This window comes from Papio anubis, chromosome 1 (assembly GCF_008728515.1).
Source record: "Papio anubis isolate 15944 chromosome 1, Panubis1.0, whole genome shotgun sequence".
NCBI lineage: Eukaryota > Metazoa > Chordata > Mammalia > Primates > Cercopithecidae > Papio > Papio anubis.
The window spans coordinates 125,133,682-125,149,876 of NC_044976.1; the positions used below are offsets into that span (position 1 = coordinate 125,133,682).

The 16,195-nt window shown below is 45.0% G+C and overlaps 1 protein-coding gene across 4 annotated transcripts in view; it reads left to right on the top strand.

The window, feature by feature from the left end:
- The first annotated feature begins 89 nt into the window (after positions 1–89).
- The window catches only part of TDRD10 (tudor domain containing 10), a 55,867-nt gene continuing 39,761 nt past the window's right edge, over positions 90–16,195 (top strand). For 3 of the 4 annotated variants that reach the window (XM_021924291.1, XM_009182239.3, XM_003892722.5), the window contains exons 1-4: positions 90–577; positions 4,681–4,709; positions 5,040–5,119; positions 6,442–6,500. In XM_021924291.1, coding sequence (XP_021779983.1) covers positions 4,708–4,709; positions 5,040–5,119; positions 6,442–6,500 — 141 coding nt within the window. In that variant the 5' untranslated portion in view covers positions 90–577; positions 4,681–4,707. Of the gene's footprint in view, positions 578–4,376; positions 4,710–5,039; positions 5,120–6,441; positions 6,501–16,195 lie in introns of those variants that run through there. The other variant, XM_021924293.2, reaches the window with a different exon arrangement.

Here is a 16,195-nt window from a genome sequence, read left to right on the forward strand (position 1 = left end):
AGCCCCGCCACCTCCTGCCCAGAGCCAGGGGCGGCGGGGTGAGCGCCACGGGAGAGGCGGGTCCGAGGCTACGAGGTCGGGAGAAAGGGGCGGCGGCCGCACGTGCGAACCGGCCGCGCCCCACTGTGCGGAGAGCTCCCTGCTGCCGCCGACAGCCCGCGTCTGCACGGAGCCGGTCTCGGCCGGGCGCTGCCTTCACACGCGCCCAGGAGTGTGTCACGTGCGCCGCTCACCCCCAGGAAGGAAGCCCCTTGGCCCGCACTGCGCTAGGCGCCCCTCGCCCACCTACTCCGCTGCACTCTTTCTGCAAACGTTATTTTTGGCGGTAGGGCAGAGGTTGCGGGCTGAGGGTCGGGCGCAGGGACAACGGTCGCCAGCTCCTGCGCTAGTTCCGTTACTCTCCCGCGGCACAAGGTCCTGGGCGCCGCGAGGCTCTTATCCCCGTGGCCGCTGGGGATTGGCTGCCGGCAAGCCCCGCCCCGTGCCCCCGGGCTCTGAGGGGGCGGAGCGCGGAGGGAGAAGGCGCGAAGGCTGGGCGTCGCGACCGCAGGTGGACGCGCGTGGCCCGCGAGACGAGGTATGACTTGTTCCCAGGTCCCGGGCTGCCGGGCGAGGGTTGGGAGGGAGGGGCGTCGGCAGGCAGCTATGGAAAACGCCCTCGTCCCGATGGACGGGGGAAAGGGGTCGCTGTACCCGCGGGGACGTCGCTCGCTCGCGCCGGGTGGGAGCGGCCCTCCTAGTCCTTATTTGTGCAGGCGGGGAGCGCCATGTGCAGAACTGTGGCCTCTTTATGGGAAAAGACGCCTGTGCCATTCCTCCGTCCCTTTGAAGCCCTTTAAAAAACTTTCTGAGGCCGGGCGCGGTGGCTCACGACTGTAATCCCAGCACTTGGGAGGCCGAGGCCGGCAGATCACCTGAGGTCAAGAGTTCGAGCCCAGCCTGGCCAATATGGTGAAACCCGGTCTCTACTAAAAATACAAAAATTAGCTGGGCGTGGTGGTACGCGCCTATAGTTTCAGCTACTCAGGAGGCTGAGGCAGGAGAATCGCTTGAACCCGGGAGGCAGAGGTTGCAGTGAGCTAAGATCGTGTCATTGCACTCCAGCCTGGGCGACAGAGCGAGACTCTGTCTCAAAAAGCCAAAAAAAAAACTTTATGGTTTAGAAAACGAAATTTAAACTTAGTTTGCTGAACAGAAATCTTTTAGTTTAGCAAACTAAATGTGCTGCAGGAGCTGAGCAACACTGAGTCCTCATGTACAAGTCATGGAAACAGAATGATCCCGGCTGTGGACGGCCTCATTTGTGTGGGTGGTGGTTTGTGAGGTTGGAAAGCTGAAGAAATGCGTGCTCATACTGACCGTTCTTGAAAATGCGTATTGACATTTTTTTAAAGCTTTATTGAGATATAATTCACATACCATAAAATTCACCTGTTCTAAGTGTGCACCTCAAGTGTTTTCAGTATATTTGGTGTGTTTATAGTACAACCATCACAACAATCTAATTTTAGAACATCTCCATCACCCCCAAGAGAGATCTCCTGTCAGTTAGCAGTCACTCCTCATTTCCCTCTCTGCCTCCCCAATCCTGGACAGCCACTAATCTACTTTCTGTCTTTACTGATTTGTCTATTCAGAGAGGTGAAATCATGGAATATGTGGCCTTCTTTCCCTTAGCATCATTTTTGAGATTCATCCAGGTTGTATAGCATGTATTACTACTTCATTCCTTTTACATCGCCAAATAATATTCTATTGTATTGCTATACCGCACTTCATTCATTCATCAGTTGATGGATATTTGGATTGTTTTCACTTTTTGGCTATTATAAGCAACACTACTATGAATATTTGTGGAAAAGTCTTTGTGCGGACACGTATTTGAATTTCTCTTGAATAGTTACCCAGGAGTGGACTTGCTGGGTCATATGGTAATTCCCTGTCTAACTTTTTGAGAGCCTACTAAACTTTTCCAAAGTGGCTGCACCATTTTACATTCCTACCAGCATTAAGTTAAGGACATGTTTCTTCATGTCCTTAACACTTGTTAGAAATACAGGATGTTATCTGTATCTCTTGCTTTTAGCCACCCTGATTGATATGAAGTGTTATCATTGTGGTTTTGATTTGCACTTTCCTAATGGCCAAAGATGCAGAGCATCTTTTCATGTGCTTATTGGCCATTTGTATATTTTTGGAGAAATATCTAGCAGATCCTTTGCTCACTTTTTAATCGGTTTATTTGTTGTCTTTGTTGGTGAGTCGTAAGAGCACCTTATATATTCTTTAGGTCTTTTTAAAAACACAAAGCCTGGCCAACATGATGAAACCTCGTCTCTACTAAAAACACAAAAATTAGCCGACATGGTAGTGCGTGCCTGTAGTCCCAGCAATCTGGGAGGCTGAGGTGGGAGATTCGCTTGAACGTGGGAGGCAGAGATTGCAGTGAGCCAAGATTGCACCATTGCACTCCAGCCTGGGCGACACAAAAACAAAAAAACAAAAAGCAACAACAAAAAAAACTACGCAAATAGGATACTTCTCCAGACCAAACAATAGATTGGAAAGAAACTGAGCACTTTGGAATCATACGGTCATATGGTTTGGATTCACAACAAAAACAGGCTTCTCCCATTTGTGAGCATGGGTACTAAGTGATCTTGGCCAGATACTAGGTCATCACCTCTGCACCTCCGGGACTTCATCTGTAACGTGGGTTAACAATGTCTCCCTCTTAGAGTTTGAGTGAGGATTAAATGAGAATGTGTATTAGCTGCTTAGCATAGTACCCGGCAGGCCCTTAAAGGCATCTTGGACAGATTTATGCTGGGCCTTGGCTTGGGAAGTCTCAGTGCCTGTTCTGTTCTAGAAGCCCATAGGCTTTTCCAGGGATTACCAGGAACTGGGACTAACATCCTTTATCTCTGATTTTGCCTACAAACCTCTCTCTCCATTTTTTTTTTTTTTTTTTTTTTTTGAGACGGAGTCTCGGCTTCGTCGCCTGCTGGAGTGCAGTGGCCGGATCTCAGCTCACTGCAGCTCCGCCTCCTGCCCTGCCATTCTCCTGCCTCAGCCTCCCAAGTAGCTGGGACTACAGGCTTCACAACCGCGGCTCGCTAATTTGTATTTTTAGTAGAGACGAGGTTTCACCATGGTCTCGATCTCCTGACCTTGTGATCCGGCCACTTCGCCTCCCAAAGCTGGGATTACAGGCGTGAGCCACCGCGCCCGGCCTCCATTTCTCTTTATCCATCCATACCTAAGTCTTTTAATTATCCGAACTACTTTTAGTTCTATTTAGAATTGGTTGCAGCTAAAATGGTTGTTCTCTCCTACAGCTGGGAATAATTTAGAGAAAAGAGTTACTGTTTTATTTTAAAATTTAATGTTTTAATTTATGTTTTCTGTAAAGTACAGGAAAAAAAATCCCTTTAAAATGACTTTAACAGCCTTGTTATCTGTAGAAAGAGAACCAAGGCTTTGGAATCACAGGACTGAGTTACCTCAGTATCTTTTATAATTTTATAAAATCACCTGATATCCTTGAGCTTTGGTTTTCTCATTTGTAAAATGGGAAGATAATACTCACGGAATTGTAGGAAAGTGCCCGTGAAAACCATAAAAATAAACACAATAACTACCATTGAGTTCTTGACACCTGGCAAGTGCTTTAAGTGCAGTGTCTCAGTTCACTGCCATGATCTATGACATGGGTGTTTTGATTCTGATTTGACAGTTGAAATTTGCCCAAGGTCTCTGGACTGGACTCACAGGTGCATCTAACTCCAAAAGTTCTGTTATTTCCACAGGCCAGCCACTGTGCGGAGCTGTGTGTGGTTTTAAAGTTGCTCATGCTATCTGTATTCGTTTTCTATTTGCTTTCATAACAAAATACTACAACCTTAGTGGCTTAAACAACACAAATATTATCCCACAGTTCTGTAAGTCACAAGTCTGTCACACGTCTCAGTGGGCTAAAATCAACGTTTCGACAGGGCTGTGTTCCTTCTGGAGGCTTTAGTTGGAGAATCCATTTCCCTGCCTTTTCCAGCTTCTAGAGGCTGCCAGCATTCCTTGGCCTGCAGCCCCTTCCTCCATCTTCAAAGCCAACAACAGTAGTCCAGTCCTTCTCGTATCACATCACTTTAACTTTGTTTCAGTTGTCACCTCTCTCTCTCTTTTTTTTTTTTTTTGAGATGTTGTCTCACTCTGTCGCCCAGGCTGGAGTGCAGTGGCCCAATCTTGGCTCACTGAAACCTCTGCCTCCCGAGTTCAAGCAATTCTCCTGCCTCAGCCTCCTGAGTAGCTGGGATTACAGGTGCCTGTCACCACACCCAGCTAATTTTTGTATTTTTGGTAGAGACAGGTTTTCGCCATGTTGGCCAGGCTGATCTCGAACTCCTGACCTCAGGTGATCCACCCACCTTGGCCTCCCAAAGTGTTGGGATTACAAGCGTGAGCTACCGTGCTGGGCCTGTTTTGTCAGTTGATGGGCAACCTTAACTCTATCTGCAACCTTGCCATGAATCTAATATATTCACAGATTCTAAGGATTAGGATGTAGACCACTTTTGGTCGGGGGAGGGGGGCATTATTCTGCTTACCACAGTACCTATTCAGTGGTTACATGATGGTGAACTATCCTGGCATTCCTCTAACTGTGGCCGGTTGGCTTTGCAGGAGATCCTGTTGGAAAGCAACTGCAGCATGTAAGTCACTTCCTTTTGCTAATGAACAAGTCTTGCTCCATCCCCCAGCCTTCTCTTTCTCCCATTCCGGTCTCACCATGCCCCGGTCTTAAGACTGGCATCTCTTGCCAGTCAATCCTAACCCTAAGTATACTTTAACTGTTAGTGATTTAAAAGGTCTAGTGAAGGTCTTCCTGGCTTGGAACCTGATTCTGGGAGGAGGAAGGGAAGTCCTTGGTCAGGAAGGGGAATGGAGGTTTATGCAAGGCCCCTCTGGTTATGCCTAGCACATGTTTCCTTTTGTCGGAGTCTGAGCTTGGGAGGCTCGATGCTGACACCTGTGTTTGACAGGTCCTGGAATAGTAGTGACCCCCAACTGTCTGCTAAACTGTTTGGGAAGAATGGAGTGTTGGAAGAGCAGAAATCTCCAGGTAAGTTAGGCTGGGGGATTTGCTGGTGCTGGAACTCTCATCCTACAACTTGGATCCCAGTTAATGGTTCCCAGTCTGCCCAGTTTCTGTTCAGTGTGAAACTTGGGATCTGCCTAAATTCTGCTTTTCCTCCAGTCGGCCACCATGTTTCCTGTCTCATAGTGGATGTGACGCCTGCCACTGCTGCGATGCAGACCCTTACTCCCTGGTGCACCTGCTGCACCTAATCCCGTGCTTCTGTTTCACTTGTGCCTTCTTCCAGTTTTCCCTCTACCATCTCCAAAGTGATCTTTCTGAAACCGAGGTCTATTGACACCCCCTAACCGGTTACAGCCCTCACCCATATCACCCAGCCAGTGGAATAAACTGTGACTGCTGTGGTACAACCTTCTGTTATTTCATAGTTTGGCCTCACCTGCCTTTCTAGCCTCCTCTCTCACCACTCATTGCATGCAGTGTGCAGTCCACCTGGCACCTAGTCCTGGCTGTGAGCAATTTCCCAAATGTGCTGAGCTTTTTCATATCTCCATGTCCTGGCATGGGCTGTTCCCTCTGCCTGGATTCCCTTCAGCCTCCCTCCTGCATTCCCCTGCGTCCCTGCATGCTCCCCACTGTCAGCTTAGTGTTAACTCGGGAAGCACAACCCCATGGGTCCTGAAACACTTCATAATTACTTCTCTGATTGCAAGCGCTGAATTCCTGGTGTGCCCATGGCTCTAGGTCCCTGCAGAGTGATCCCCTGCTGGGGGGAAGGCAGGGATATGCACGGCCAGCACTTATCACGGACCACTCCTTAATATTGATAAGTATTGCTGAATGATTGGGTACAGTATAGCCATTCAGTGTTCACGGGGGGTGGGGGATGTTTGTAGGGGTGTATGTGCATGGGAATATTTTAACATTGAAGAAAAAGTGAAGTCAGGTGCAGTGGCTCACGCCTGTAATCCCAGGACTTTGGGAGACTGAGGTAGGAGGATTGCTTGAGCACAGGAATTTGAGACCAGGCTGGGCAACATAGAGAGACCCTATCTCTACCAAAAAAAAAAAAAAAAAAAAAAAAAAAGCCAGTTATGGTGGCATGTGCCTGTAGTCCCAGTCACTTGTGAGGCTGAGGTGGGAGGATTGTGTAGACCTGGGAGGTCGAGGCTGTAGTGAGCCATGATCATACCACTGCACTCCAGCCTGGGTGACAGAGCATGACTCTGTCTCAAGAAAAAAAAAAAAAGAAAGAAAGAAATACAAAAAGTGACTTATGTGTTCTGACTCCTCTGAATCCTGTAACCGTATGTATGCCTGCCATTTAACGCTGTTTTTCTTCTTAGGTTTCAAGAAAAGAGAGACAGAGGTGTATGTTGGCAATCTTCCACTGGATATTTCTAAGGTATTCTTCACAATAGGCTGCTTATCTTCCTTGGTCTTCCCATATGACTTAGTAACCTGCCAGTAACTTAATTTCCCCAGTTTTTAAAGACGTTTGAGAGCTATGATAGTGCAGACAGTCACTGGTTGGTGACTAGGGTAACCAATGCATCACAGTTTGCCTCGGACTTTCCCAGTTTTAGCACTGAAATGCTAAACTGGCAACCCGGGCAGTTAGTCCCACTCTTTATCCCTGTATACCTGGAGGGTTAGTCAGCCTTCTTGTCACTTTGGGTTGAGGCAGCTTCTTTTTAGGAAGGGACCTTGTTAGGGCTCAGCTGCTGATCCGTTGGTAATGGGGAGTAGTTGGTTTCAGCCAAAAAAAATGACACCTATTTGACTTTGAAATGAGCTGGTTAGGTCAGTGCTGTGTTAGTGGGACTTAGAGAGTAGAATGTAAGCAATCGTATTTTTGACCCCAGGCACCTTACTGTCTATTTGGAGAGGCCAGACCAACAAACCTGAAATAATTATAAAACAATATAAGTGCTTAAATTTTGTAGTAAGTATATTTGAAATACAGATGAAAGGAGAATGAAAGTGTGATCTATTGAATTGAAGCACCGCCTGACTTTTTTTTTGGGCATCTGCTACATGCAAAATATTGTGCCCCCCGTTTGTCATGCTTAAAGATAAACAGCCTAGTCCTTGCCCTCAAGGAGCTCAATCCTGGAAGAAGGATGAGAGAAACTAACCTTTGTGGATCCCCTGCAGCATGCCAGACATTTTTCACAATTTTCTTGTCTCCATTTTCCCTTGCTAACCAGTTCCACTCAATCATCTCCGCCCAGTTGTACTTTATTCCTTTACACTATTTACTATATTTTAACTGTCAGGCATGCGCTAGGAAGTAAGCTAAATGCTTTATTCATGTGATTTTATTAAATTATTATTGTAACTCTGGTTGGTGGTAATGCCCCCATCTTGGAGATGAGACAGCCAAGGCTCTGAGAGGTCACGTCCCTCAGCTAAGTACACAGACCTAGTGAGTGGTCAGTCAGGAGTGGAATCCAGGTTCAGTTGCTCCCAAGTCCCATGTTCTTTGCTTTGTGCCAAATCATGTAACCGATAAGATATGGCAATAACTCACCAAATAAAAGATGGACCATTATGTTTTGTCTGACAGAGAGAAGAAAATGGTATTGGAGCATAGTAAGTCATTGTGATCCAATAAATGAAATCATGTTCAATCAAAGGGGCAGGCTGGGGGATTCTTGGCACCTGATAGATGAGCCTACTGGGGCTGGTTCTTCTCCCCCGTTTTGGCAGGCTACTCCAATCTGTTACTTGACAGTGCAGTGGGCAGAGGAGCCCTACATGTGGGTCCTGCAGTGGTCGGGGGAGGTAAGATGCTGAGTAGTCCTGCCACCTCTCTCTTCCCCCCTACCCAGTAGACGCCATTCCAGAGCCCAGCACCTGGGGCTTGCTTGGCCATACTGTCCCACACCATGGTAAGGGAACGTTTCATCCTCATCCCCTTCACAGAAAGCAGCAGCCCTCCCCGTAGTGCCTTCTTTCGACTCAAACTTGGACCAGCCTCATAAGAGAGATTTGAGTTGTGCTTTAGAGAAGGAGTAGGGTTTTAAAAAGAAATTTCTAGACCAGGCATGGTAGTTTACAGCTAATCCCAGTACTTTGGGAGGCTGAGGCAGAAGGATCACTTGAGCCCAAGGAGTTCAAGACCAGCCTAGGCAACATAGTGAGACCACGTCTCTTAAAACAAAAAAAGAAAAGAGAAAAAGAAATTTCTAATGATAACATTAATGCCGTGTCAAGAACTGTGAAACGAGCTGAGTGTGGTGGTTCACACCTGTAATCCCAGCACTTTGGGAGGCCGAGGCGGGCGGATCACAAGGTCAGGAGATCAAGACCATCCTGGCTAACACACTGAAACCCTGCCTCTACTAAAAATACAAAAAATTAGCCGGGCGTGGTGGCGGGCGCCTGTAGTCCCAGCTACTCGGGAGGCTGAGGCAGGAGAATGGCGTGAACCCGGCAGGTGAAGCTTGCAGTGAGTCAAGATTGTGCCACTGCACTCCAGCCTGGGCAACACAGTGAGACTCCATCTCAAAAAAACAAAAACAAAAACAAAAAAACTGAAACGTCTGAGATTTTACCCTGATTACAAACTAATAAATTGGCCTGCAGCAGTTTCCAAGTTTCTGGTAGAAGACACAGAATCTTGGGTCAGAGTTGAAAGATCATCTACTACAATAGCCAGTATTTTAAAAAAACTTTTCATGTAATTAACATTTTAAAGTCCGGGCATGGTGGCTCACGCCTGTAATCCCAGCACTTTGGGAGGCAGAGGCGGGCAGATCGCCTGAGGTCAGGTGTTCGAGACCAGCCTGACCAACATGGAGAAACCCTGCCTCTACTAAAAATACAAAAATTAGCTGGGCATGGTGGCACATGCCTGTAATCTCAGCTACTCGGGAGGTTAAGGCAGGAGAATCACTTGAACTCAGGAGGTGGAGGTTGCAGTGAGCTGAGATCACGTGCCATTGTGCTCCAGCCTGGGCAACAAGAGTAAAACCCTGTTTCAAAAAAAAAAAAAATTTAATTATAGATATTATTTACATATCTTAAAATTTACCATTAACTTTTTGTTTGTTTGTTTGTTTGTTTGTTTGAGACGGGGTCTCATTTTGTCACCCAGACTGGAATGCAGTGTTGCGGTCTCAGCTCACTGCAACCTCTGCTTTCAAGGCTCAAGTGATCCTAGCCTCATATGTAGCTGGGACCAAAGGTGCGCACCACCATGCCTGGCTATGTTTTTGTAATTTTAGTAGAGATGGAGTCTTACCATGTTGCCCAGTCTGGAAAATTTGTTATTTAAAAATGTACAATTCAGGCCGGGTGTGGTGACTCATGCCTGTAATCCCAGCACTTTGGGAGGCCGAGGCGGGTGGATAACTTGACATCAGAAGTTTTAGAACAGCCTGGTCAACATAGTGAAACCCCATCTCTAGTAATAATACAAAAATTAGCCGGGCGCGGTGGCTCACACCTGTAATCCCAGCACTTTGGGAGGCTGAGGTGGGTGGATCACAAGGTCAGGAGTTCGAGACCAGCCTGGCCAACATGGTGAAACCCTGTCTCTACTAAAATATAAAAAATTAGCTGGGCATGGTGGCACGTGCCTGTAGTCCCAGCTACTCAAGAGGCTGAGGCAGGGAAATCACTTGAACCCGGGAGGTGGAGGTTGCTAAGAGGCAAGATTGCCCCACTGGACTGCAGCCTGGCAACAGAGCGAGACTCCATTTCAAACAACAACAACAACAATAACAACAACAACAACAACAAAATTATCCAGGCATGGTGGCACATACCTGTAATCCCAGCTACTCAGGAGGTTGAGGCACAAGAATCGCTTGAACCCAGGAGACAGAGGGTGCAGTGAGACGAGATCGGGCCACTGCACTCCAGCCTGGGCGACAGAGTGAAACTGTGTCTCCAAAAAAAAAAAAAAAAAAAGTACAATTCAGTTACTAGTATATTCACAAGATTGTGCAGCCATCAATCCTAATTTCTGAACATTTTCATCACCCCCAAAATAAACCTCATACCCATTAGCTGTCCTTCCCTTTCCCCCTTCCTCCTAGCCCCTGGTAACCACGAATCTACTTTCTGTCTCTTAAGGATTTCCTATTCTGGACATTTTATATCAATAGAATCATACAATGTGGAATTTTGTGTTTTCTTTCACTAAGGATGTTTTTAGGGTTCATTTGTGTTAGAGTGTCTTAGTATTTTGTTCCTTTTTTTTTTTAGACAGAGTTTCGCTCTTGTTGCCTGGGCTGGAGTGCAGAGTGGCTGGATCTCAGTTCACTGCAACCTCTGACTCCCGGGTTCAAGAAGTTGTGCTTTAGTCTCCCGAGTAGCTGGGATTGCAGGCATGCGCCACCACGCCTGGCTCAATTTGTATTTTTAGTAGAGATGGGGTTTCTCCATGATGGTCAGGCTGGTTTCGAACCCCTGACCTCAGGTGATCTGCCCGCCTCAGCCTCCCAAAGTGCTGGGATTACAGGCATGAGACACTGCACCCGGCGACTTTTTCCTCTTTTAAGGTGCATATCTTCTAGCTCTGTCCGCTGAGAGACCTTGGAGCTCTGATTACCCAATAGCAGTAACACACCTAGCCCATAGATTGTGTTCTTTTCCACTAAAGAGAACCAGGCCTGCTTAGAAAAATGACTGATTCCAGATCTGGAGCTGTTATGCCAGAAAGCTATCAAAGACTATTGAAATTTGAATGAAAAGACAGGAGGTTTTATTCAGAGGTGGTTTATTTAGAGGTGGTGTTCTTATTTCTTGGAGTTTGTGCTGAAGTGTTTGCATGTGAAGCAATGTGGTGTTTGAGATTTGTTTCGGAATAGCCTAGTGGCCGGGAGAGATGTTACGATGAAATGGGAATGGCCATGAATTGAGAATTGCTGAGGCTGCTGAGTAATAGGCATATAGGGATTTGTAATACTATTTTATCTGTTTTTATTCTGATTTGAAAGTTTCCAAACAAAAAGAAAAAGACACAAGAGCAAACAAAGAGGGTGTCCCATGCGCCAAAGACGGAGCAATTTGAGCATCAAGTACTACATTTGATTAAAATTCACCAATGATTTAAAAAAGCATTAATTTGTAATGGTATAAAGAAGGGAGAAATAACACTGGACACAACTAAAAATGGAAAGATAATGGTTCATTAACATAAAACTTGATAATTAAAGAGAAGGAAGAAGTATTTATCTTGTTTTTCCAACGCCAATGTAATAGCATTTTCAGAGCAAAAACACCCTAGTGAATGAGAGAAAGTTCTTTACAGAAGAACTCTAGCTCATAAATGCAGAAGAAATGATAGAATTAAAAAATGACCATTGTGCAAAGCCCAGTAAGATACCTGTTTCAGACAGTGGTTATCTGAGCTTCCTTAATTCATCAGTTAAAGTATTGATGGGCACTTTTACAATGGATGGATCAGGATGTTACCATTTGAACTTGCTAATTTTAGCCTCACTAAAAATGAGATAACCAGATATGAGCCCCCTAAAAAGTGATGCAAGATAAAGGCAACCACAGCATTTTAAAGTTCTACCAAAAAAAACACACCTATACTAGTCAAGCTCTATGACAGATTTGTAGTCAAAAGGAAATATAGGTAATAGAAGACCAAAATAATGCCACTGAGATCCTCAGCAAGATGGCTGAATAGGAACAGCTCCAGCCTCCAGCTCCCAGCACAAGTGACACAGAAGACGTGTGATTTCTGCATTTTCAACTGAGGTACTGGGTCCATCTCACTGGGGAGTGCTGGACAATTGGTACTAGTGAGCTGGTGCAGCCCGACCAGCAAGAGCTGAAGCAGGGCGAGGCATTGCTTCACCTGGGAAGCGCGAGGGGGAAGAGAATCCCTTTTCCTAGCCAAGGGAAACTGAGACACACAACACCTGGAAAATCGGGTAACTCCCACCCTAATACTGTGCTTTACCAAGGGTCTTAGCAAACCAGCAGATTATATCCCACACCTGGCCCAGAGGGCCCCACGCCCACGGAGCCTCCCTCCTTGCTAGCACAGCAGTCTGAGATCTAACTGAAAGGCAGCAGTGAGGCTGGGGGAGGGGTGCCCGCCATTGCTGAGGCTTAAGTAGGTAAACAAAGCCGCCAGGAAGCTCAAACTGGGTGGAGACCACTGCAGGTCAAGGAGGCCTGCCAGCCTCTATAGACTCCACCTCTGGGGACAGGGCATAGCTAAACAAAAAGCAGAAACTTCTGCAGATGTAAATGACCCTGTCTGATAGCTTTGAAGAGAGCAGTGGGTCTCCCAGCTTGGAGGTTGAGATCTGAGAACGGACAGACTGCATGCTCAAGTGGGTCCCTGACCCTTGAGTAACCTAACTGGGAGACATCCCCCACTAGGTGCAGACTGACACCTCACACCTCACATGGCTGGGCACACCTCTGAAATGAAATTTCCAGAGCAAGAATCAGACAGCAACACTCGCTGTTCAGCAATATTCTACCTTCTGCAGCATCCTCTGCTGATACCCAGGCAAACAGGGTCTGGAGTGGACCTCAAGCAAACTCCAACAGACCTGCAGCTGAGTGTACTGACTGTTAGAAGGAAAACTAACAAACAGAAAGGACACCCACACCAAAACCCCATCAGTACGTCACCATCATCAAAGACCAAAGGCAGATAAAACCACAAAGATGGGGAAAAAGCAGGGCAGAAAAGCTGGAAATTCAAAAAATCAGAGCGCATCTCCCCCTCCAAAGGAATGCAGCTCATTGCCAGCAACGGATCAAAGCTGGACGGAGAATGACTTTGATGAGTTGAGAGAAGAAGGCTTTAGTCAATCAAACTCAGAGCTAAAGGAGGAACTACATACCCAGTGCAAAGAAACCAAAAATCTTGAAAAAAGAATGGAAGAATGGATAACTAGAATAATCAATGCAGAGAAGGCCATAAATGAACTGATAGAGATAAAAACCATGACACGAGAATTACGTGACAAATGCACAAGCTTCAGTAACTGACTCGATCAATTGGAAGAAAGTATCAATGACTGAAGATCAAATGAATGAAATGAAGTGAGAAGAGAAGTGTAGAGAAAAAAGAGGAAAAAGAAATGAACAAAGCCTCCAAGAAATATGGGATTATGTGAAAAGACCAAATCTGCATCTGATTGGTGTGCCTGAAAGTGAGGGGGAAAATGGAACCAAGTTGGAAAACACTCTTCAGGATATCATCCAGGAGAACTTCCCCAACCTAGTAAGGCAGGCCAACATTCCAATTCAGGAAATACAGAGAACGCCACAAAGATACTCCTTTCCCAGTTATGCACCAAGGCACATAATTGTCAGATTCACCAAAATTGAAATGAAGGAAAAAATGTTAAGGGCAGCCAGAGAGAAAGGTCGGGTTACCCACAAAGGGAAGACCATCAGACTAACAGTGGATCTCTCAGCAGAAACTCTACAAGCCAGAAGAGAGTGGGGGCCAATATTCAACATTCTTAAAGAAAAGAATTTTCAACCCAGAATTTCATATCCAGCCAAACTAAGCTTCATAAGTGAAGGAGAAATAAAATCCGTTACAGACAAGCAAATGCTTAGAGATTTTGTCACCACCAAGCCTGCCCTACAAGAGATCCTGAAGGAAGCACTAAACATGGAAAGGAACAACTGGTACCAGCCATTGCAAAAACATGCCAAAATGTAAAGACCATTGATGCTAGGAAGAAACTGCATCAACTAACGAGCAGAATAACCAGCTAATATCACAATGACAGGATCAAGTTCACACATAACAATATTAACCTTAAATGTAAATGGACTAAATGGTCCAATTAAAAGATACAGTCTGGCAAATTGTATAAAGAGTCAAGACCCATCAGTTTGCTGTTTTCAGGAGACCCATCTCACATGTAGAGACACACATAGGCTCAAAATAAAGGGATGGAGGAAGATCTACCAAGCAAATGGAAAACGAAACAAGGCAGGGGTTGCAATCCTAGTCTCTCATAAAACAGACTTTAAACCAACAAAGATCAAAAGAGACAAAGAAGGCCATTACATAATGGTAAAGGGATCAATTCAACAGGAAGAGCTAACTATCCTAAATATATATGCACCCAATACAGGAGCACCCAGATTCATAAAGCAAGTTCTTAGAGACTTACAAAGAGACTTAGACTCCCATACAATAATAATGGGAGACTTCAACACTCCACTGTCAACATTAGACAGATCAACGAGACAAAGTTAACAAGGATATTCAGGAATTGAACTCATCTCTGCACCAAGCAGACCTAATAGACATCTACAGAACTCTCCACCCCAAATCAATAGAATATACATTCTTCTCAGCGCTACATCGCAATTATTCCAAAATTGACCACATAGTTGGAAGTAAAGCACTCCTCAGCAAATGTGAAAGAACAGAAAGTATAACAAACTGTCTCTCAGACAACAGTGCAATCAAACTAGAACGCAGGACTAAGAAACTCAATCAAAACCGCTCAACTACATGGAAACTGAACAACCTGCTCCTGAATGACTACTGGGTACATAACGAAATGAAGGCAGAAATAAAGATGTTCTTTGAAACCAATGAGAACAAAGATACAACATACCAGAATCTCTGGGACACATTTAAAGCATGTGTAGAGGGAAATTTATAGCCCTAAATGCCCACAAGAGAAAGCTGGAAAGATCTAAAATTGACATCTTACCATCACAATTAAAAGAACTAGAGAAGGAAGAGCAAATACATTCAAAAGCTAGCAGAAGGCAAGAAATAACTAAGATCAGAGCAGAACTGAAGGAGATAGAGACACAAAAAACCCTCCAAAAAATCAATGAATCCAGGAGTTTGTTTTTGAAAAGATCAACAAAATTGATAGACCGTTAGCAAGCCTAATAAAGAAGAAAAGAGAGAAGAATCAAATAGATGCAATAAAAAATGATAAAGGGGATATCACCACCAACCCCACAGAAATACAAACTACCATCAGAGAATACTATAAACACCTCTATGCAAATAAACTAGAAAACCTAGAAGAAATGGATAATTTCCTGGACACACTCTCCCAAGACTAAACCAGGAATAAGTTGAATCCCTGAATAGACCAATAACAGGCTCTGAAATTGAGGCAATAATTAATAGCCTACCAACCAAAAAAAGTCCAGGACCAGATGGATTCACAGCCGAATTCTACCAGAGGTACAAGGAGGAGCTGGTACCATTCCTTCTGAAACTATTCCAATCAATAGGAAAAGAGGGAATCCTCCCTAACTCATTTTATGAGGCCAATATCATCCTGATACCAAAGCCTGGCAGAGACACAACAAAAAAAGAGAATTTTAGACCAATATTCCCTGATGAACATCGATGCAAAAATCCTCAATCAAATAATGGCAAACCGAATCCAGCAGCACATCAAAAAGCTTATCCACCATGATCAAGAGGGCTTCATCCCTGGGATTCAAGGCAGGTTCAACATACGCAAATCAATAAACATAATCCAGCATATAAACAGAACCAAAGACAAAAACCACATGATTATCTCAATAGATGCAGAAAAGGCCTTTGATAAAATTCAACAGCCCTTCATGCTAAAAACTCTCAATAAATTCGGTATTGATGGAATGTATCTCAAAATAATAAGAATTATTTATGACAGACCCACAGCCAATATCATACTGAATGGGCAAAAACTGGAAGCATTCCCTTTGAAAACCTGCACAAGACAGGGATGCCCTCTCTCACCACTCCTATTCAACATAGTGTTGGAAGTTCTGGCCAGGGCAATCAGGCAAGAGAAAGAAATCAAGGGTATTCAGTTAGGAAAAGAAGAAGTCAAATTGTTCCTGTTTGCAGATGACATGATTGTATATTTAGAAAACCCCATCATCTCAGCCCAAAATCTCCTTAAGCTGATAAGCTACTTCAGCGAAGTCTCAGGATACAAAATCAATGTGCAAAAATCACAAGCATTCTTATACACCAGTAACAGACAAAGAGAGAGCCAAATCATGAATGAACTCCCATTCACGATAGCTTCAAAGAGAAAAAATACCTAGGAATCCAAATTACAAGGGATGTGAAGGACCTCTTCAAGGAGAACTACAAACCACTGCTCAGTGAAATAAAAGAGG